This window comes from Pleurodeles waltl, chromosome 11 (genome assembly GCF_031143425.1).
Source record: "Pleurodeles waltl isolate 20211129_DDA chromosome 11, aPleWal1.hap1.20221129, whole genome shotgun sequence".
Lineage (NCBI taxonomy): Eukaryota > Metazoa > Chordata > Amphibia > Caudata > Salamandridae > Pleurodeles > Pleurodeles waltl.
The window spans coordinates 285,420,350-285,444,606 of record NC_090450.1 but is presented as its reverse complement, the minus strand read 5'-3'; the positions used below and the strand labels follow the sequence as shown (position 1 = coordinate 285,444,606).

At 44.3% G+C, this 24,257-nt stretch overlaps 1 protein-coding gene across 2 annotated transcripts in view; it reads left to right on the top strand.

The window, feature by feature from the left end:
• The window catches only part of DZIP1L (DAZ interacting zinc finger protein 1 like), a 390,767-nt gene extending 375,319 nt beyond the window's left edge, over positions 1-15,448 (top strand). For both annotated transcript variants that reach the window (XM_069213556.1, XM_069213557.1), the window contains exons 15-16: positions 12,540-12,679; positions 13,969-15,448. In XM_069213556.1, the coding sequence (XP_069069657.1) occupies positions 12,540-12,679; positions 13,969-14,148 (320 nt within the window). In that variant the 3' untranslated portion in view covers positions 14,149-15,448. The remainder of the gene's footprint in view (positions 1-12,539; positions 12,680-13,968) is intronic.
• The last annotated feature ends 8,809 nt before the right edge of the window (positions 15,449-24,257 follow it).

Genomic DNA, 24,257 nt, shown 5'->3' with positions numbered 1-24,257 from the left:
AGACAGTATTAGTCCAAACAGACACTAAAACTACAATGTTGTGCATCAACAACACAGGGGGACTCAATCCTTTGCTCTTTCGAAGCTAGCACAAGAAATCTGGAAGCGAGCAATCAAACGAAAATAGAGATAACAGTAGTTCATCTACCAGGCAAGAACAATGTGAAAGCGGACAGGCTGAGGCAGACAAGCATCATGCTCTCACAAATGGGAACACTATCAAAGAATACTCAAAAAGATCTTCAGGAGTTGGGGAGCTCCAAAAATAGATCTACTTGCATGCCAAAGAATGCAGAATGCCAAAACTTTTCATCCAGACAACCACACCACTAATCTGTAGGGAATGCCCTACCGATGGACTGGTTAGGGATGTTTACATACCCGTTTCCACTGATCCCGCTGTTACACAGAGTGATCAACAAATGCAGGCGAAGCAAAATGACTGTAATACTAATTGCCCCTCAGTGGGCGAGGCAGGCATGGTTTTCAGAGCTGATAGAAATGGCACAAGGGAACATTCTATAACTGCCAATACAACAAGACCTGCTGTCAGTCGAAGATGGTAGGGTGCTACACCCAGAACCAGAGTCTTTGAGCCTAGCAGCCTGGTTTCTAAAGACTTAGAATTAGGTTATCTAAAACTACTACAAAACATAATGGCTGTTCTTAGAGAAGTAAGGAAGCCAACATCAAGGAACTGCTACATTGTTTAACAAAAATGATACTCCATACTACTAAACTGCAAGTTATCATATGCATCTTGAAAAGTACACATAGCTGCAATAGTGGCCTGCACAAGAGGTCACAGTGGAAGAAGCTTCTTCACAGCTGTGGTAATAAAACTGTTCTTAACGGGCAAAGAGAGTTGCACCACAAAGGAAGATAACTGCAACCACGTGGAATCTAAATGTGGTACTGACTCACTTAATAAAGACACCCTATAGGCCTTTACAAAAGGCCACATTAAAGAGGCGCATGCTAAAGACAGCATTTATGGTAGCCATAACATCTCTTTGCGGGGTGATTGAAATACAAACACTCACAATTCAAGAACCATATTTATCAGATTCACTAAGAAAGAATTATCATGAGGACAGATCCACAGTTCTTACCCAAAATAGTTTGACACTTCCACATAAATCAAACAATACAAATACCAAGGTTTTTTCAAAACCCACAAAATGAGGCAGAGTGTGTGTTACACACACTGGGCGCAATACGTGCTATAGTACACTACTTTGAAAAGACAAGCAGGAAGACAAAGCAATTGTTTGCCTCTTTTGCAGACAACAAATTGGAAAAAACTGCAACTAAGGGTACAATTGTCAGGTGGATAATACATGCTACTCAGCTACACCACACAAGTGCAGGGGAGAAACTAAACTCAACCCCAAAGGCACACTAATCAAGTAAAAAAGGAGCAACCTACCATTGCCTTTCTAGCAAGCACACCTTTACAACATATGTTTATGGCAGCAATTTGGTCATCTCTATACCAGTTCACAAAACACTACTGCATAGACATTCAAATGAACAAGGAAGCTCAAGTGGGACAAAAGGTGTTAAAACACATCTGGTAACACATTTCAGCCCATCTTCAACTCAACCACCACAAATCTAACAAAACTGCTCCAAAATTGAATTGATGGACAGCATGTGAATCCAGTAAATATTAAAGCTGCAAAACAAATAGTTTCTTACCTGTAGGTGTAGTTTTGCAGCTTGAAGAATTTGTGTATTCTTGTTGTGACTTTTCACATTGTGCAGTTTGTCACCATGCCAGCTTTCTTTGCTCCTTCTCATTCATCAAAGGAGGAAGGTAGAGTTAATTGCTTGGACTCCATTAGAGCTCTGAGTTTTTACATTGATTGTACCAGGGTCCACCAGGTGGATGAGCATTTTTTAGTGGGGTTCTCCGGGATGCAGAAAAAAAAAAAGCTGTGTAGAAACTATTCATTTCTAGGTGTATTGTGCTTTGAAACCTGCTATGGTCTTTTCAAGAAAGAGCCTTGTGACCGCTTATCTGATAGAAACTTCTACTGGCAGATTTCTCACCTTAGAATTTCCCCCAGGTGTCAGTCTGGATCCGGAGATTTTTCATCGAGCAGTATCCCTATGTGCTGTTAGGTGGCATCTGTCAATTCCACTTCTGTCGTCGGCACCTTGGTCGATGGATATGACGTCATGGGTCATATGTTGGTCTCAACCTGGCACACTGATATCAGTTCTCTTCTTTCCGCGACAGCCTACGTGCAGATCCGAAGAGCTACCCCTACAGTCATTTTTTGACTGGCTTTTCGACTTTTGTTGAAAAAGCTTTTTTAACTTTGGTGCATCAAGATATCTTCACAGAAGACCAGCTTCAAGCCCTGCAACTCCTGTCATCGGATGATGTCCATGACAGACCTGCATCTTGTGTGTCTTCAGTGTTTGGACCAGCACCCAAAGTCATGCTCCGAGTGCCCGGCCATGACCCCAAAGGCTTTGAGGAAGCAGTCCCTAAAGTTTCTTACAGCCTGGCACTCAGCTCTGCGCCACTCTCTGTTGAGAGGAAGGCCCTGAGACTGGGAGCGGAGGCCACACTCTTTGTCGTCCCATTCAAAATCTTCAGGATGTTCGGGTAAGCACAAGAAGAAGTAGAAGAAGAGTAAGCATTCTTCAGTTTCACCCCGTTGGTCGGATGACATGAGGCGGAACAAGGAGCGTCGTCACTCTAGACCTTTCCTAAATGGAGCCTACTTCTGGGTCAGCTCCGCACATCGTTGAATTTCGGGGCGCCATCCCTGCCCAATTCCCCGAGTTCTATGAGGCCGTGCACCTCATTTTTGGGCAGTTCGACCCTGTTGGTGCGCCTTTGGGCCCTGTGGGGTTGGAAGAGGCCCCCGCAGGTTCTGTGCTGGCGGCTTCTGCCTTTGCCTTCAGGGGTGGGGCACCAGGGATCCAATTTTGGATACGCAGCGGTGTTGGTGGTGCCTCAGGCACATTCCCTTCTGCACACCCCAGATAGAGAATCTGAAAGACTGGATCAGATTTGAAAGAAAATGTTCTCTTTCTCCAGTCTGGCATTGCAGTCCGTGAACACTGCATGCTTTTTGGGCCGTTACACCAATACTTTATGGGACACGGTTGCGCAGGTGCTGCCACAGGTATTGGAGAAAGTCTGGGCCATTCTCTCTCAGGTCTGTTGCTGATGAGGAAGATGCAGCCAAGTTCGCAATATGATGTGGACTGGATATGACCAACTCACTAGGTATATCAGTTGCATTGACGGTGGCTTTGAGGAGCCATGCTTGGTTGAGGACGTATGGCTTTTCAACGGATGTCCAAGCTGCGCTTATGGACATGCCCTTTGATGGCACCTGGCTCTTCGGAACCAAAACAGACTCAGTGCTAGAGCGCTTTAAGGAGTACCAGGCCACAGCTCAATCTTTGGGCCTCGCAGCTGCCCTTCACCCCCCTCAGTCTGCTTTTCACTCCTTTTGTGGCTATGGAAGGGGCATCCAACTACGTCCCCTCGATTCCAGCCACCATGCTGTGTATGTTGCCCAGCTCTGCGTGGCCAGGGGCAGTGTTCAGCCCAGTACACCCCCCTTCCCCTGCAGCCTCCAAACCTTCCTAGTCTGACGCTTCCCCATGAGGGGCCAGTCAGGATTCGCCATCACCTGCCCCACTGAGAATCCATCACATCAGACAGACAAGTGGGTTTTGCAGATAGTCCGAAGAGGCTATTCCCTCCCCTTTGAGGCTAGCCCTCCATCCATGCCACCATCCTGTGAAAGGATTATGGAGGATCACTTGGCACTTCTCCGCAAGGAGGTTACAGCTCTCTTGGCCAAGCCACAGAGAGGGTCCCTGTGCCAAAAGTAGGCCGTGACTGTTATTCCTGCTACTTTCTGATGACAAAGAAGGACTAGGACCTCCATCCTATCCTAGATCTCTTCCTCAAAAAGTAGAAGTTCAAAATGCTTACTCTGGCTGAGGTCCTATCTGCCCTGGGCCCAGGAAACTGGATGGTAGCGTTGGACTTGCAGGACGCACATGTTCATATTCCCATCCTGCTTGCCCACAAATGTTACTTGCGGTTCATGGTGGACCATGAGCATTTTCAGTTTACTGTGATCCTCTTTGGCCTTACCAGTGCTCCTAGGGTGTTCACCAAGGTGATGGCAATGGTCGCAGCTCATCTATGCAGGTCAGGGGTTATAGTCTTACCCTGCCTCGACGACTGGCTTTTGAAAGCGGACTCGCTCCAGGCTGTCATCTCCCACTGCCAGACTATGGCAGACCTCCTGCATTTGCTGGGGTTCACTATAAAGGTGCCGAAGTCCCACCGACTCCCTCTCAGACGCTCCCTTTCATCTGAGCTGTTCTAAACACAGTGCAGTTTCGGGCCTATCCTTCAGAGCAACGAGTCCAGGATAATCAGGCTATGATACCGATGTTTCATCCTCTATCCTGGATTTCAGTGAGAATGACTCTGATGCTGATGGGCCTCTTGGGGGTGACGCATGCTAATTGGCATATGCCGGCTCTGCAGTGGGACCTGAAGTTCGAGTGGGCACAGCTTCAGTTAAATCTCTCCGACATGGTTCAGATCTTAGAGGGGACTGCACAAGATTTGCAGTTGTGGCTTTTGAACTGCGATAGGGTCAGAGGCAAATCCTTCTCGCTTCCCAAACCAGATCTGATAGTAGTGCCAGATGTGTCACTCCTGGGCTGGGGCAGCCACAAGAGAGAGGTGGAGATCAGACGTGTCTGTTCTCTGGAGGAGTCCGAGGTCCATAATCACTCTTTTGGAGCTCAGGGGAAATTACGCTACCATTGAAAGCATTCCTTCCCTCTCTCAAAGGGAAAGTAGTGCAGGTGTTCACAGGCAACACCACTGCCATGTGCTACTGCAACAAGCAGGGCCGGGTAGGGTTGAGGACCCTTTGTTAGGAGGCTCTGCGTCTCTGGACATGGCTGGAACATAAGGGCATATCCCTGGAGGTTTAACATCTGGTGGGCTTTCTGAATGCCAGAGTAGATGAACTCAGACGTCAATTCTTGGTCGATCACGTATGGAGTCTCCATCTAGAGGTTAGATCTGTTCTCCGCTGAGAACGTGCAGTGTCAGATGTTTTGCGCTCTGGAGTTTCCAAGGTGGCACTCACTTAGCTACGCTTTTCTTCTCTTGTGGAACTCAGGCCTCATTTGTGTCTTTACACTAATACCACTTCTGTCCAGTCTTCACAAGAAGATCAAGAATGACTGGGCCCAAATCACTCTTCTGGCTCCGGACTGGGCAAGAAGAGTCTGGTATTCCAAGCTCCTGAGCATGGCCGTCGATCCTCCAATCAGTCTGCCTCTTTGGGAGGATCAGGAGCTGATGCTGCAGTATGGGATGGTTCTCTGCCCGAACCTGTCCAGTCTCCGCCTTCTTGTGTGGAGACCGAGCAGTGGCATTTGTCGGCTTTTGACCTTCCGCCCAAGCTTGTAACATTATCTTGCCAGCTAGACATCCCTCCACCAAAACGGTACACGCATTTCATTGGAACACATTTGTGGCCTGGTGTACAGACAAGTCTGTTGACCCTCTTTCTGAGGTTCTTTTCTTTGTTCTATCTCTAGCCAAGCAGGGCTCTGCTCTGGGCGCCATCAAGGGTTATTTGCTTGCCATCTCGGCTTTCCTCAGATTGCCTGCTCAACCCTCCTTGCTTAAGTCTCCAATTGTTGGTAGATTTTAAAGGGTCTTACCTATCTGTTTCCTCCTTCTTTGTTCATAATACCCCAATGGGATTTGATGTGTGCTCCTTTCAAGTTAATTTATAACTGTTCACTTTGGCTTCTTACTTTAAAGTCAGCCTTTCTGGTTGCCATCAACTCTGCCCGCAGGTCCTTTCCTCGAAGCCACCTTTCATTTCCATCCATCCTGACAAGGTGGTGCTTCGTACCAGGGCTTCCTTTTTACCTAAAGTTGTCACGCCCTTTCTTATAGGCCAATCCATCACCAGCGCCCTCCGAAAAGGTGGTCACCCTGGTAGGTGACCAATCTCCCTTCCTGAGATATTTGGGTTCTCCTTCCAGGCTGGGATCTCAGATTTTACATACAAGATTCCAGCAGGACTCCTCTGCATTGTTTACTTCAACTTCTGGCCACTGGGACTGCAACCGGACCCTCCAAGAATGGACAATCTGCAACTCAAGCGATGACTCCACTTTGCAACATTGTTTCTCTGACTCCTTCCAGCAGCTACAACATTTCCCTGACTCTGCATCCTCTTGAGGGCGATGAGTCATCAGCCTGCACAAGAAGCAAGTAGAAATCTCTCTTGCAGTGAAGGAGTCGCTCCCCCACATCTGCAGGCACCAACTGCAACAACGTCAGTCTGCATGGATATTCTTTCCTGCAAAACTGCATGTATCCTGCAACACAGGTGGTGATCTGGAGTGGCCCCCTTGGTCCTCTCTACCAGCTGTCCAACTTGGGAGACGGTAAGCCCTTGCCTGTCCTTGCAGGACAGTACCCCTGTGCACCCTGACTCTTGCAGCTCCCAAGGCTTGTTGGCTCTTATTCTCATGAATCTTCAGGCTCAATTTAGTCCCAGCCTCCAGCACTCTTCCCTGCAAAGCACAGTTTTTGGCCTGCTGCTCCAGCGACGTGGGACTCCTCTCCAAGTTGCTGAGTGGGCCTCACTGCTACTCCTGTGCCTCCTGCCTGTGAGTTGCCTGTTGGGGCTGTATCCTCGACTTCTGACTCTTCTCACTGCTGGGGGTCACCTGGGACTCCCCTCCTTGGGTTGAGTCCCCCTGACCCTTCCTGGTCCCCGGCAGCTCTGCTACTCTTCATCTGCGACTCTTGCCTTTGCCACAGCTTGATGGTGTTTTTTTCACACCACTGACCGACTGCAATCCTTCTTCCGGTGTAGGACATTGACTGCATCATTCCAGGAACTATTCAGCTGCTCCAGGACTGAACTGCTGACTGTCTTTGTCTACCGTCCACCTGGTCCTGCATCCACAGATTGGTGGGTAGTGGCTCCTGCCACCACCGGACACTCCAACATGAACTGGACACAATGCCATTCTTTTCCAGATCTTCCTCTTCAGGATCAACCTTTGGTTTCTTGCAGTCTCTTCTGGGTCTTGCCATATCCTTCTATGAAGTCCTTTTGGTGGGTTTGGGGAGAACCAGGTAATAACCTCTCTTCTGGTATATGCGGGGCACTCTGGTACTTACCTTGTGGGTTTCCTAGTCCCTCCAGCTCCCCTCTACCGATTCCACTTCCTTGAGTGGGGGCCCAACTTTCTCATTCCACTTATTTACTATATGGTTTGCACCCCTCCCCCCACCGGCCATCAGTACTTACTATTGCTTTCACTTTTTCCTAGTGCATTCTATGCTAATTCCTGTCTGCTACTGTACATTTAATAGTGTGTTTACTTACCTCCAGTTGGGGTATTGCCTGTATAGTAATTTAGTATTTGTGTCACTAAAATAAAGTACTTTATTTTTGTAACACAGTGTGGTCTTTCATGTGTGTGAGGGCTGTGTGTCTATAATGGTATTGCATATGCTTTGCATGTCTCCTAGATAAGGGTTGGCTGCTCATCAACAGCTACCTCTAGAGAGCCTGGCTTCCTAGACACTGCCTACACCTCACTAATTGGTGATCCCTGGTATAAGGGTATAAAACCTTAGGCACTCCCCACACACCAGGCCAGCTTCCTATAGGGATCTTTTCTCTTTCACACCACATGAGGATCCATGGGACATGTGATGCAGAATCACATGCTCATACAGACCGTGATCTGTATCCTGCAAAGTCCTCTCCCCCGGACAATACCACAACTTATCATGACTTGATAGGCAGAGCAGTAACCTTTCATAAGGCAGTTACATTAATTCTTTGGAAGGTTATTTTTTTATTTTAGACCCTATCCTCTACTTAACACTTGGCACAATACCTGCTGGTGCTGATAGGAATGTTAAGGGACACTACTGACACATTCAACAGCCCCGTGAGGTCTAGGATAATTACACCAAAAGTCAATAAAAAAAATATTAGCCATCACCTAATGACCCTATCTATATCAAGGGTCAACTTCTATCTGATTCCCTAGTGGCTGCAAGAGCATGCAAAAGGGCCTACTTTCAAACATCTGGTGAGGCACCCTCACCAGATATGTAGAGCAAGAAAAATGATGCAGCAGGGAAGAGGGTGGCTGTCCAATCCACTAACCTCTGGCAGATCGTTAATTTAATTGACATCCTTTCAAGATACCATAGACCTCACTGGGACAAGATTAAGGACATACTCCAACATCTCCCAGAAAAACATAAAAAAGAGCTTATCAGATTGCCTCTGAGCATAAACTCACCTCCAACACCACCCTCAATGCTGCTGACACTAAAGCTAGAGGGATAAATTCCAACATCCTCCTAAGACTGCATGAATGGCTCCGGGTTTCAGGATTTAAACCAGAGGTCCAGCAGAATCTCTTGGCCCTCTCATTGGACGGAGAACATCCTTTTGGTCCTCGGGTTGACACCCTCCTTGGGAAGATCATGAAAGATAATGAAATCGCTAAGGCCATGGGAGCATTAGACACCATCAAACCGTGGTTCATTTTGCTGCTCCTCTTATTGTGGAGGCTCAGAGATCCCCTTCCCTGAGACTTCCATTTCATACCAATGTCCACAGACACAAACCACCATGCCTAGGGGATACCACAGAGGCCCCTACAGGGATGACAACTCAGATCGTAGAGGCAAAGGCTGATTCAGAAAGCCATCTGCCACAAACCATCACACCATAGCACCTGTTTGGGGTGGAATACAAGGGTTCTTTCCCGCCTGGGGTGATATCACCTCTGACCATTGGATGTTGTTTAGTATCCAACAAGGTTATTATCTGGAGCTCACTTCCACACCTCCAAGCATTCCACCTTGTAAACACAAACTTCCCCCAAAACATCCGCAGTTGCTCAGGGAAGATGTACAAGCAATCTTCAAGAAAGGAGCTATAGAACCTGTTCTACATTACTAGCAGGGCACAGGGGTTCCCAAAAAACAGACTGGTGCCTGTGACCAACCTTGAACCTCAGACCGCTAAATGAGTACATTCTTTCAGAGCACTTTCACACTGTCAGTCTTCAAGATGTCATTCCGTTATTACAACAAGGTGACTTCATGGCTGCTCTCGACCTCCAGGACACCTATTTTCACATTCCTACCGGCACGTCACTGATATCTCAGGTTTATTAAAAAAACAGTCAGCATTTTCAATTCTAAGTGCTCCCCTTCAGGGTCAGTACCGACGTAATAGCTGCCCACCTGCGCAGACAAAACATATTTAGACGACTGGCTCATAAAAGACGCAACTCGTCAAAAGTGCTTACAACACGCTCAGGTCACTACAGACCTACTTCCCCATCTGGGCTTTACAGTCAACACACTAAAATCCCACCTCCAACCCTTTCAAGTCTAACCTTACCTAGGAGCAATCTCAACTCAGAACAGGGAACAGCTTACCCTAACAGTGTCAGAATGCAATCCTTTCAGTCACTCATTCCTCAATTTCAGTCAGGTCAGCAGGTAACAGTGAGAACGGTCGTGCATCTCCTCGGTATGTTGGCTTCCTGTATAGTCATAATACCTCATGCCAGACTAAATATGCGTCTGTTGCATGAGTGCTTAGCTCACTAATGGACTCAAGTGGAGGGTCAGTGGGATGATCTGGTGTTGTTTGGCCATCAAGCTTGCCTTTATCTGTAGTGGTGAAACACCAAGAACCTGTTAAAATGACGGCTATTCCTAGACCCAGTTCTGTATAGAACCATAACAGCAACTGTCCAGGGACACTGGACACCTAGCCAGAGACATATCCATGTCAGTCACCTGGAGTTGATAGCTGTTCATTTAGCTTTGAAAGCCTTCCTTCCCCACCTGATTGGCAAGGTAGTCTTGATCAGCATGAACAACATGACAACCATATATTATCTCCAAAAGCGAAGGGGGCACTAGTTCCCCTCAGCGTTCTCATTTAGCCTAGACCATTTGAAGATGGGCCCTTGCATACAAGTCATAGTTCTTCTCAGCAGGAGGCGTCAAGAAGTCCACAAGTGGTAACTCCACCTGCAAGTCCTCCTCCAATACTGCCAGCTGCCAGCGTTAGGGACGACCGCAACTATATGTGTAATATTTACATACTAACATACTGTATATACATTACTGGGTAGTTATAGTAAGGAGCACATTTCTATAGTAAAAGCGTTTTTTTGGTTTGCTGATACGTTTGGTGCTGTTGGATGAATTTTCAAGAAACTTTCCTCAAAAAATGATGTCGGCTCAGCTGTTGCCTAGGAAATTTCAAGGTGATCTCTCAAGTGGGGACTGTGAAAAGTAGGGTCCCAAAACACTTTGTCCCCGTGGAATTTTCCATAGGAAAATTGAACCACGGTACCTTAAAAATAGCTGAACTGAATTACACCAAATTTCGCAGAAAGCTGGATCTTCGTATAGATACAATGCAGTTTGTGATGTGGTGGTAAATCCTTTCAGTAATTTTTGAGAAATTAAGGTTCAAAATATTTTATAAATATATATATTTTTAGTGATGCAGTTTTTCTGCAGAGGATCTCTGGGGAAATCTCATTGGCTGGCCGCAACCTGAACAAAATTTTATTTATTTGTGGTTCCCAGAATATGTGGAACCACACGGGAGCCACAGAGAATTTGCGGATCCTTGAAATGCCAAAAAATATATATTTTATGCATTTTAGTCCTAGGAGTAAGGCCCCCTGGACCCTTTATGTCCCGTTTTTTTTTAATTAATTCTAGGGCACAGGGAACTGAGTCCCCAAGTCCCAAGATGGCTTCCACAACATTTTCTTCACTGCCCATGTGGGGTGTTAAGTGGCCAGACCCTACACCCAACCCCACTCCTTCTGCCAAATTCAATACCACATTGCACACTGCGGGGGTTGGGCATCTGCTGAGGTTTGGGCATCCACTGGGGGCTGGGTTCAGGGCTTGGGGCGATGTCATTGAACATGTCTTGAGTGATGTAGTATTTGAGGTCATAACCAGTGCATGGTGGGAAAGCAAGTTATGATCAGCTCAAATAGCTATAACTATGAATGTCAGTGTTTTATAAGTTTAAAATTGAATATTTCTTTAACTGATTCTTTCACCTAACTATAATGTCACTTTAACCTTTGGTTTTTCAGTGAATAGCAGCCGAGTTGAGGGATTCCTTTATAAATTCAAAATCCGAAAAACAAGGCACTGTACATGGCTGATGGGTTTTGACAGAACACCTTCCACTGGGAGTACATTTTTACTGAAAAATTTAAGTGTCATTATAGTAAAGTGTGCTAATAAGATATTAGCTTACAGTAAAAAAAAATCTTAAAATTCACTGAAAAACACAAAGGTTAAAGTGACAAAATATTTAGGTGTTGAAATAAAGTAAAAAGTAATGTTTCAAAATGAAAAAACTCAGAAATTCATCATGACATCAGAGATTACACGCTAGTTGTATACACCTTAGAGTTACTAAGTGTGCACTTGTGTCTATACCATAGAAATAACCTACACCCTGGAGACAAGTGTAATTGTGCATTTTAAAAGCTATGTGGTGTACTGTTTAAAGGAGTGAGAATGATTCCATGTTAAAGTAAAATCTGTTAGAAAGGTAAAAGCTGCTGTTGACAGTGCATTATCCACTAGTGGGTCCTGCACATGGTAAAATGGTATAAACAAATTCTATAAACAGTGAATGTTTATTTCCAGAACTTCACTAAAGATGTTGTGGCATTGCAGAATATTGAATAATGGAGAATATGGTGGTGCCCCACTTAGAGGTGGTTAATCTCGTATTGGTGTTGTAAGCATGGCTGTAAGGTTGTATTTTATTATGCTTATATCAGGACTGTGTGTAGTGTGTTTTACTAAACCACCAGAAGTTGTCCATAGGGCATGACATAGGGCGTGTCTTTACAGTACCAAATGTCACCCCCTTGACTTAAAATTGTGGGACATGTGAAGTTTTAGGAGGGTAATCCCATTAAAGTGAATAGAATATTGTCCATAGGTGTATCATACTAAATTACTTAAAGTCCACAAACTCTGTAGGATAGTGTCGGAATGACTGTATGATGTAATCAATGATGTCTATCGTGATGCCATTTGAGATATCATAAGTGATGACAGCTAAGATATCATTTAACATGTCATGAGTGATGTAGTATGTGAGGTCATAAGCAGTGCATGGCGGGCCACAAGGTATAGTCAGCTCAGAAAACCATAACTGGTAAATGTCAGGTTTTCTTTGTTTGTAAACATTAGTTTTTACCTTATTTCAACACCAGGCAGTAAAGCCACTTTAACCATTTTTTCATATGTTGTAGCAGAAATTATCAGCATTCAAGGTACTCTGCTTTTGGGTCAACGTTTCATACAAAAGATTACAATTATTGGTGACGCATCTTGTTGTTCTTTGAATAGGCACAAAACCCAAGCCTTAGTTATCTGTGATACCTTGTCTTTTACCTAGGATCGCATGTAATTTCCATGGCGAGGTCCCTTGAGAAACAGTTTAGTGGTCCCCTCACTAAGCCCTTTGGTGGAGTGTCTGTAATATCTGGACCAGCCCCAGCATCTACTCCATCCAGAAACGTAGTCCGGAAACTTCAGGTACAGTATGAGAAATGTTATTTGTAATATTTGTTGAACAAAAAACAGCATACTGTAAGCCTCTTACTTTAACATTATGAACATCTTGTAGCTGAACGCAGAGATCTTCTTCTACTTTGCCCATTCAAAAGACTGATGGATAGATTGAAGGTTCTTGTAAGATGATAAATGCACTTCACAAAGAGCATAAAACCAGATTAGCAAGCACAAAAAGCCTTTTAAGCAACATATCAAAACTGTGTCTGTGGCACAAAAAATAGGGAACACTAGAAGTAGAAGATGGGAAAGTTTGTGTGAATAAATGATACCAAAAGTAACCCTAAAACAAATTAGTAGGAATTAGCAGGTTAACTTACACTGTCAGCTAAAGGAGGCCGTCAGTCAGTCAGAGAGCAACAAATATTTAGAAAGGAAGAAGTACATTTGACCCAAGTTGGGGCAGCTAGCATGAAGATAAGACTTTGAAACCAAACCAGCTGCTCTCAAAAGAATGCTGGGCAATCTCTGTGAGTAGTTTAATGGAAGACGTAACAGAGGAAAGGAATGTAATTAAAGAACAGTATATTTTAGTATTCCTCAGTAGTCAGTTGTAAGTATATACAAAGAAACATCTGTTATAAATAATGTTTTGCCTTGTATTTATTGTAAGTGATCATAGTCAATAGAAAATCATCCTTGTTTAGCCCAGGCAGGCACTCAGTGCATTACTACAGGTAGGTGTTACATGATAGCAGTGTAAGGGGTGTTGCAGAGAGTTCCCTGATAACTTAAAAATCCAGCAGCAGCCAAAAAAACGGAAGCATCATATATGTGAGAGAGACGTTTTTAGTAGAAATGTGAAGCCCTGCGTTCATCAAATAGTGCACTTTTTTTGTGAAACAGAGTTTGTTTCTATCATTATTACAGCATATCTTCTTCTTCGATTGGCATCATCAATCTAGAGGGCCTACCAGGCATTCTTACATTATTACTAAATCAGCAATGCCAATGGGAACAGTTGTGGTTGTGTTCAAGAAAGTGTATCTGCATCAACAAACCATGGAAGGCCTTCATTTTCTGGCACAAAACGCGCTCTGAGCAGCAATAGATTGGTATTCAGTCTATGTAGCAAGTGGCATGATTGTGGTCAAGGAAATTGAATGGCCCATAGAAGTATTATTATTGTATTGACGAAATCCAAGTACACAGTCACTGGTTTTAAATATGTGCCACAGGAGCTATCAAAGTAATGCCATATTTACTGCTCCAGTTCACACTTACTCTTACTGGAGACTTTTTTTTTCTTGCAGGTATCAGATGACAGCGACATTGAGATTTCATCATTTGATGAGATAACAGAGCAATTGGATATCAAGGAGAAGCCAAAGCCCAATCAGGGCCCCCAGCCAGCTGTGAGGAACAGTGGAGACTCTGCAGGGTCTCAAGCTAGCAGCATCTGGAGTTCCAGTAGCACCAGGACTGGGTGGTAATCTACAAGATACATTCTTCCAAAAGTGCTCAAATCATGTTCAATTCGCCTTTAGACGTGTACAATGCCAAACTTTCTGCACCACTACATGGTATCCATTGAAGAAGTATTCCAGCCCTGAAAATAAGCAAGGAGATATTTTCACTTCCACCATCTAGTCTTCGACATCGGGAGTCTATTCTCACCCTAGACCAGTGAGGTTCTACAAAAGAGCAATAGATCTGAACACGTCCGAAAAACTTCTCACCCTCTAACAGTACATCTTTGCACAGCGACAACCAAGTGAGTGTTCCATAAAGTTTGCTGCACTGGTTTGAGCCCTACATAGCAGGAATGGCATTTGCGTTGGATTGATGCAACTCAGCACAATGGCAAAGACCCTGTGTACATTCATAGTACAGCTCAGCATAGCAGACACCCGGCAGTGTCCATCCGAAATTCATCACCATCCTAAGACAGTGCTGCTCTAAGAAGATTTGGTCTCAGGTAGCAGGAAAAAAAATAATTGCTTAATCTAGACCACTTGTAACCCAGCTCCACCATGTATAATGGTGCTCTACACAGCAATAATCCAGTTGAGCTCTGCACCACAGCAATAATGTTCTGCATCATAAATGTAGCCATTCATAGGAAACATGGAACACGCTTCTCTATTTTCAACCAAATTGCACATTTAATTATGCCTGTCAGCTGTGCACATGGTGAATCAGAATGTGTCCATTGTTAATTGCACATTCGTCCGTTAAAGAAATGGCCTCGGTTATGCTGATTATTCCAGGTGTCTCTTTTCCTTTTTTAATAAATGCCATTAAATCCCTCTTGGCATTATTGTGGCTCCTCTCATCCTCCATGCAACGATGTTGGTTGACTCCACTTGCTATTTTCAACTGCTTTCTGTGTACCTTCGTTTGAGGGACTTCTTGGTGGGAACTTTAAGCAAATGTGTGCATATTCATGCAGTGCACTATGCTGTGCAAATTAGAATGCACAGTGTGCGTGGCCATATTCACAAACGTGCTCTGCACATTATTGGAGAGCTGGCTGTAAAGCATTTTGTTGGAAAACTAGAACATTCTAGTGTCTCGACACACACCGAGAAGAGGCAGGGACAGAAACTTGATAATTATATCAGGCCCAGTACTCCGAGATGAACCTGAGATCCTGAAGAAGAGACATTTAATGGGTCTGCCTTAGGGTTTCTCTACTGCACTTTTTTGAACTCTAAGTTATATACATTTATTTTGTGTTGCATTGCCATTAAAATGCTTGTTTACTGGTTTTGTTTTGTTCTTTAAATCAAATAAACAAAACTAAAAAAAATGCAAGAGTGCTGCTTTAATTTGGAGTGGTGGACCACATAGCGGTTTGGATTGAACTCTGTGTGAGATAAACATTTATCAGCACCAAGTCTGATTTTGTGCAGGACAACGTGGACCCTGCATTTACCCAATGCTTTTGAGTCAGCTCACTGCAACAATGGGACACCTCCTGTACACATTTCAGACTGTTATTTTACACTCTTGTGGGTGCACCTCAACTGATGCAAGGCCCTTGGGACACTTCGTGAAAAGGCATGTTGCAGAGTTTGCTCTAGCGCAAACATACTGTGCTTGAACAAGTAGAAAAATCACATTGTTACTCAATACTATAGTGTCTTGTGGCTTAGTTCCTTTTCAATTATGGATAGATGCTTCTCGATACTTGCCTGTTAGAGACAAATTAAGTAATTTTGAGTTTGGCAAGTGACATGTCAGATTGTTGACTCAACAGAGGGTCTGGCCTCTGCCCCTGGTGGGGGACTGTTTGCCGTTTTTAGAGAACCCTGCCTACCTGACAGGAGTGTCTAGTGTGCATCTGGAAGTATAGCAGATGCTCGGTAGGCACTTTTGAAATGCAGAGCGGGTGCCATGTTTTTGACCATCTCTGCATTTTACTTTGCTTTTCAGAAACAGAACTCCAAGGTAGGAGCTTGTTTATGAAAAGCAAAATATCAATAACCCTGACATGCAGGGAGCTTTCTCCTTGCACCACTGGGCAAGAAGGGGCTACTGAGCCCAACCATGGGCTTGAGGCCATATAATACTGATATCCCGGGGCCTGACCTACTATGGGTGTGAGCAACGGGGCCAAGTACTAACCCTCAGCACTTGACTTTCAGTGATAGTATGTGTCAAGCAGTCCAAAGCTTCTCGGTGGTTAGGGGGAGGGGAAGGAGGGTGTATGTGCACGATAAACACAGGGTAAAGACACAGAATACATGCAGCAGACCCAATAAATTAATGTCCAGACATATATTCACTATTATGAAAAAAGTAGCATTTATTTACAAACACAAAATTAAGTATGACATACACAAACAATTTACACAGACCTCCTAAGGCTAGCACTCTAATGGTGTCTTGGCAGTGTCCAGAGTCCCACGGCCCTGTCATAGCACTATGGGCTAGAGAAAGTCCCTCCGGGGTGCTCCAGCTTGACAATCAATCTAACCTGCAGCTGCTGGTGTTACTATACAGAAAACTGCACTTCAGTGTTGTTGAGGACTAGAGCAGCTACCGGCAATGAGCGGCAAGGCGGATAGCAGTCCATGGCACTCCTGGGATGATGCTGTAAATTCCTCTAATCCTGCTTGCAGGTCCGGGGAGTCATTTTGCTTCCCATTCTTATTTAGGGGCTTCAAACGCACAAGTTAGAATCCTCTGCTCTTAGAAGGCTGAAGCTGTACACAGCAATGACCCTCCCTCATGGCATGCAGTGCACCATGGAATGGCCCTTGCTCTTCACAGCGGCATTCTTGGTAGCTGGCTTCTGGTCAGTAGTTGGGTGGATGGCCCAATCAGTGGCATACTGAGTCTCCAGCTATTCACAGCTCCTGAGGTGGACAGCCTCATTGGAGCAGCAGCAGTGATATCTTCACAGCGGCCCCCTCTGGTATACGTGGTGGCTGACTTTTGGACAGAACATGTGCAATCTGCCCAGTTGATGCAACAGCAGCAATATCTTCACTGGGGCCCACCCACAACATATTGTTCAGCACACCAGAAGGCCCAATCATTGTGACTGAGATTATTTCACACCTTGCTCTTAAGTTCCACTCACCAGGATCCCCCACTGGACCTCACCTGCTCTAGGCACTTGTCAGGGTCCTCTGGCCTTGACAGGCAGACACTGGTGCGCCAGGGTCCAGGACAAGGTTGTCTTGAGTTCGCTGGGTAATGTCCCATCACCCAGCTGGGGGACTGGCAGACCTTAATCCTCAGTCGTGGTTCCTTAAGGGAGAAGTCACAATGAGCTGCTCCACATTGAGGTACAGCTAAGGCTGACTGACAGTTGACCATTTTGGAGACTCAAGCTCCCATTTTTGTAATCCATTTCCAGACATAGATGTGATTTAGGGCCAGATGTAGAAGTTCAGGTTATGCGAATCGGAAATTGCGAGTCGGTGCGACTTGCAATTTCCAATTCGCAAATTCGGATGCAGAACGGTGTCTCAGACACCGTCTGCGATTCGCTATGGGGTTGCAAAGACCCACCTCATTATTATTAATGAGGTGGGTCGCATTTTGCGACCACATAGCGAGTCCCTGCACTCACAGGGATGGTGGCCTGCTGAAGACAGCAGACCTCCATGTCTGTGACTGCTTTTTAAATAAAGCAGTTTTTTATTTTTATTTTGCAGCCCGTTTTCCTTAAAGGAAAACAAGTTGCAAAATAAAAAAAATAACGAAACAATTTGGTTTCGTTTTTTCAGAGGAGGCAGTGGTCCATTGGACCACTGCCTGCTCTGAAAAAACATTTAGGGCAACATTCACATAGGGGAAGGGGTCCCCTGGGGCCCCCTTTCCTTTTGCGAATGCGTTACCACCAGTGTGACACTGGTGGTAACTGCGAATTGCTTTGCGACCGCATTCGCGGTCACAAAGCAATTTAGTATCGCGATGTGAGTCGCAAATAGGAAGTGGACACCCCTTCCTATTTGTGAGTCGCATTCACAATTTGCGACTCGGTACCGACTCGCAAATTGTGAATGAGCATCGCGATGAGCATTTTGCATGGCGCAAACTGCGATTTTTGCAGTTTGCACCACGCAAAATGCTTCCTACATCTGGTCCTTAGCGTCTCATGCTTTCAGGTGTTTGTTGCAGCAAGCACCTTCTTTAAAGTGGCCACTCCTCTGTCCTGTCCTTTGCCTAAGAAACAGCCTGTCAAAGCAGGAGCTGCTCTAATCCAGATAGCCCCAGAGCACAGGCCATGGGAGTTACTCGTGTATTCCACCTGATTGTCAGCTGCACTGGTATATGCCTAACAAAAGGTTGCAAAGGTCCCCAAGCCCTGCTGTTTGATTCCCCTATCAGCCCCATCACCTTCTCGGGTCGTACCGAGGCCCCACTGGCCAGTGATCTCTCCAGAGTCAAAGTGCCCTTCTGAAGTACACAGGAGTGCCTTGCTCTATCGTCCTCTGTGTGCGTCCCACCCAACTCGTCGGAATGTTGCAGTCCACAAATCTTTCTGGGGTACTCCTCCTCCACATGCCTTTTCAAGACCCTGGGTTCCTAATATTAAACCCACATGGCCTCCATGTATTGGCCTACTCACAGGCACACACACACATGACAGCACACAAGCAAACGTGCTCTGCAGAGCGTCATACTATTATGATGTGGGCCAAGGGTGAGGTGAGCACACAGCAGCAAACCCTCATGAGTGGACTGATTGACCCCTCTCCACTCAAACCTGTAAAAGGCCTGTTTACACTACTGATCATAATTTTTTAAAATACGGAATGCTGCCACTGCTGCACTCATGTTACCTACTTCCATGTAAGGGCAGAACTTCTTTACCACTGCATAGGTTGTCAGTACCCCTTCGGTACAACAAGCCTGTGACGAAGAGGTATTTTGGTGATTGAACCACCAAGTCCAACTTTCTAATGACGTTGGTGACCAAGAAGTCTTTTGGTGAATGAACCACCAGGTCCAACTTTCTAATGAGCCAGGAGAACCATGAGCAGGATAATAAGTCAGCTTGGCTAGGCCCAAAATTACATTTAAAATTGATTGAAATTGAGTTTTTGATGGTGTGAACCTTTTCGATTTCGAGGACCACATCAAGGAAATGGACACTGTCCTTATTTGCCTTTGTTTGGTACGCCGGGTGCAAGCAGTGACCGTGCGTTGTCGTACTGCTAATGCCCTGCCACATTGTAGTGGATTAGAGATTACAAGCAGTTGTTTGAAGACGTCACTCGGTCTTTCACAGCGCAGGTGACCTGCTTTACAAACGGGCAGAGATCCTACTGCAGGAAGGTGCTTCGAGTTATTGCACCCATCAGCAGAGACATGACTGGTGAGTCTGTGCCACCTCCTGCTCCCCCATTTGCAGAGTCACCCTCGGAGGGAGCACTGATTTTGTGGCGCAGCCAGTGTGCCTCATGGCAGTCTCGCTCCCTCTTTCTTATGTTCGGAGTGGGCGCAGAGACAACGTGTTTGTCTCATTAACTTGGGGAATGAGCCCTTAGAATTGTGCCAATGTCAGGTGCGACAGCACAATGTGTATAAAAAAAAGGACCCGCGTAAGGATCTCTTGGCCCTTCTGTAATACCAGAGTGCTCCAGGGGTACAGAAAGCAGGTGCAAATACCCGAGGCACTACTCTGGCACTGTAAAATAGCCCTGGGTGGTGGGGCATGGAGGGCACAGTTATTTTAAATCAGGTGTTCAGTAGGGCAAGTGGCCTATGCAGGGATCGAGCTAGCGGATTCATTTATCTTTATGGATGAGATTCTTATCGAAACTCTTACAACTATCAAGCTCCAGCAAACGTATGTTTGCCAGTTTGTGCAATAATTTTACAAAGAATGGCAGCAATATAGTGTCAAGGAATACTGCCCCATAGCAGAAGCCACTATGTACCATAATACTGTGTGAAAAAAACGCTTCCGTTTACAGCGAGCACAGAATATTGATGTCGAACTACTTTTGGGCAAAAAATCAACTTCTTTCTGCTTCCTAATATTTAACAGCCTGCATTGCTTCAACTATTCAACTCGACTCGAAAGCCCATGCTCAGCACATATATTCACAGGGGTTCAGTTCCAAATGTTTTCTTTTTTATTGCTTTTCTAGTACATATTGTAGAATCAGCCACCATGATGGCAGAAATCTTGCTTTTGGAAAACTCCTCCTTTAGGATTAAGATCATTCCTCATCAAAACGTTCATTAAAACTTCCAAACGCCTTCATTAAAACCTTTCTCGATAATAAACATAGCTGGACTCTAGTGAACACCAGAATATGATTCCATTTGCGGAAAGTGTTCTGCGAATGATCTTTCTTTCCTTCTTTCTTTTGGATCTGTGGTACAGCGCAAGTTTTCATACTTGACAATTCCACTGAAATACACAAAATTGGTCAAAAACATGTTGGTAGTTTTAATTTACTCTCATTATGCAGTCAAACCTTAAATCCCAGCTTGAAAGGATCTTACACCTACCCATAGAGCAAGCACACCAATCAAATCACAAATGGCTGGAAACATCTCTAGAAACATCTTACAGGGATAGAACTCTAACCCATGTCTGACAACTTGGTAGTCACCATGTCCCTTAATACATGGCACTGATATTAGAACGTAGCTCATTATGAGGTGCATTGATGAGAGGTGTTAATTCTGCAGTGCCAGAGTTGACAATACCATCGGTCCCGTTAACTTCCGGTTTGCAGTATTAATGGGAATTATGGGACGACCCCTGAGAATCACTGGAAGAATGAAAGTCAATTGGTAATTCTGCTCTGACCTTCTCGTAAATTCCTCATCCTCTCCTGCAGTTTAGAGATCGTGGCCCTTCTCAGGACCTGAAGTCTCTGTGCGAAAGATGAGAGGAACACCCTGGACCTCATAATTCCAGAAGGGGCTGACAAATAGATTGCAAGCTCTGGTGACTTATGGAGCTTTTTTGGGAAATTTAATGGCACACTATATTAGAAGGAGCTGACAAACCTTTTTACCGTATGTGCATCAATTAAGAAGAAATGTCCGTTGGGTGTGCTCCAGCCTGCTTCTTTTGAGAATCCAAGAGTGCTCAAATGTGCACACGGCTGCAGGACTCAGTCACATCATGGCAGAAGACCACAGCAGTAGAATGCAGCTAGGTAGAGAAGCAGTTCAGCCCTGCAGCACAGATATCCAGTCCAATACATTACCATTTTCCCGAGTGAAATGTTGGAAATTGATCTCCAGTGCTTTAGCACACTATGCTGCATACAGCAATGCTGTTGACATCCTTTTTTGTACTGTGTATTGTTTGTTTAGAAAACTCGGAAGGCTAGAATAGGCACTTAACAAAAGCAGAAAGAATGCCTGGAGGCAAATGAGATTCTAATTGTATTATGATGGCTTCTTGCTATCAAGGGCACAATGTACCCATCAAGAGCTTTCTTTTAAAAGCCCCGGTGGATCCCAACAGTCGTATTTCTTTGTTATTTAAATTGAAGGAATTTGACTGAGATTGCACATTACCGTGGTTTCTTGAAAGAGTGACTAGATAATGGTATTGCTGATTACATAGAATCATTGTGTAGTATTAAACATAACACAAAGGCATTTCTGACTTCAATCCTAGGACCTATTCGAGCCTTGAAAAGAAATCCTCCTTCTTCCCTCGTTGGGTTAGATACCTACAAAGCATTATATGTGTATGATATTCACTACGCATTGTATTGAAGAACAACACGCAGTAACCTAAAGCAGCAGAGTGCAATGGAACTGACTTTAACCTCAATTAACACCCGGTTGTGTAATGCTTTTAACTACATCTTTGCAACATTTTTCGCATCTGCTTATCCATATCACCTCTTAAGCAGACACCCTTTACATCCATTACTGCCTCTGCTGCAGACCCTGTTTCCTCAACCTACCTTCTGGATATTAAATGTGCCTTTGCCATTACTGCTTACGAAAGCAGTACTGCATATGCCTCTGATGGTGAATTGAGTATGAACCGCACACAGCACTCATCTTTTTTCAGCTTTCACAGATTTATTCTTCAGTCACTACATGTTTGAATTCGTGAATTCATTTGCATATTGCTCAATGTGAGTGTGCTTTTTGTTTGTAGTGAATATTGTTTCATGCAAGTGTGCCAGATTATCACAGTCAAAAATAAGGTCTGTACTGGAACACCAGTCGGAGTCAGGGGAGGCTGGCTTTTCCTTTGGGTGATAACCAGATATCTTTCACTAAACTTTGGGTCACTGAATGTTTTCAGCAGCATTTTCCATATCTGGCATTGAAATGATGCATTAGCTATTGAATACGTTTTCACTAAGCTGTCGTCAATCAGTGACTTTCAAAATCTTGAATGAAGCCAGAATTAAGATGAGAACAATTTGTCGATTCATGAAAAGTCGCCAGATGTTGTCTACATTTTCTTCAAAGTTTCTTCCAAGATTATCGTCTTCCAGAAGTAATCTCAAGGAGCTAATAGTTGTCATTTGTCAGTATGCCTCCGAATAAACTAAAATGTTTTTTAAAGACATCTGCATATACTATGACATTTGTCTATCCTTTTTATGTGGTCCTCTGAAAGAAGTCGTAAAAAACAGTTTGTTTTGCAGATCAGGTCAGTTGAGATAAGGGTGCAATATGATTGTTTTAAAAAATAATTAATCTTTGCATTGTATTTGCAATGTTTTCAAACTTCGAATGAATGAGGAAAGCTGTAAAAAATTTGCAAATTGATTAATATATTACTGGTTTGTATTTGATGCATCGTGTTGTAAACAATCATTTCTTCAATATATCTGGAGTAATATATTTTTGTATGTTTTTACGAGATGGTTGACATTAATTAAAGAAAAAGAAAATGTCAGTGTTCGCTGTGGAGATGTTTAGTTCTTTGACCCTGCCCATGAAAGCTCTAACCTGAATGAAAATGCAAGGCTTGCACCTGTGGCTCATGGTTGCTTGATCCCTTGGGTCTGTGTAGAGTTGACTGATGTCACTAAATTACAGAGGGCGGTGCCAAACACGAGAGAGCAGATTAGTTATTGTGTTCAGTTCTTGATATCTTTTTACCAGGATCCTTTTTCTGCAATAACCACTGATTAGGAGCTAATTTTATTTAGTGAAGTTAACAACCAGATAGGTAATTTCATTTACAATCTATGGTGATATTTTATCTTGTATATTCCAGCACATAATAATGGGATTACCACTTATATTATAAACAAGTGCCAAGGTCTGAAACTGCATCTTCTGATTACTTCGTGGTGTTCTCGTTGATAGACGAGAATGTATCTATCCATAAAAATATGGTCATATCTTAATCTCTGTGTTATTAAATAAGAACCCCATTGATATCTTTCCCATTATAATTTTGATGTTTACCACTACTGATGGCAGAGCCACTTTGTCTTGCCCCCTAGATATTTTACTTAAATTAAACAAATTGGACCATATGGAGGACGATCCAATGCATCTTTTCTTTCTTTGTTCGGCAAAATAACCATGTTTGCACTGCTGTCATGTGTTTATTGTGGTTTATGCTCCTCGGCCAAAGCCACTTCCACTTATGAAGTCTCTAGACCTCAAGGATGCTCAGGAGGTCTGGCAAATAAATATTTGGCTCCCAAAGATAGCGGAGTCTTTATGTCCGGTGACCCCCCACCGAGCTTCTTCTGCTAATGGCATTTTTCCTGAAGTGCAAATGCAATGGATAGTTAGTTACCTTGGACCATCAGGATGCACACTTTCATGGGCTTGTCCTGCAGTCCCACAGATTTTACCTGCAGTTCAAGGTTGGCAAGTAGCATTTTCAGTTTGCTATGCTCCCTTTTGGCCTTAATCAGTGCTGGTTGGGTGTTCACAAAAGTGTTGCTGTTGGTCGCTGCCCTTCTTCAGAGGTTTCGGATACCAGTTTTTCCCTTACCCATATGCCTTGGTGTTGAAGTTGGGATCTCCAGTGTCAGTTGTAGTCCACCTCCAGACAACAGTGAACCTTTTAACATCTTTCGAGTTCTCGATCAACAACATGAAGTCAAACCTGACTCCTTCAATGTAGCTTTCTTTCATAGGAGCTTTGCTAGAAAGGGTGCAAGACAGGGTCTTGCCT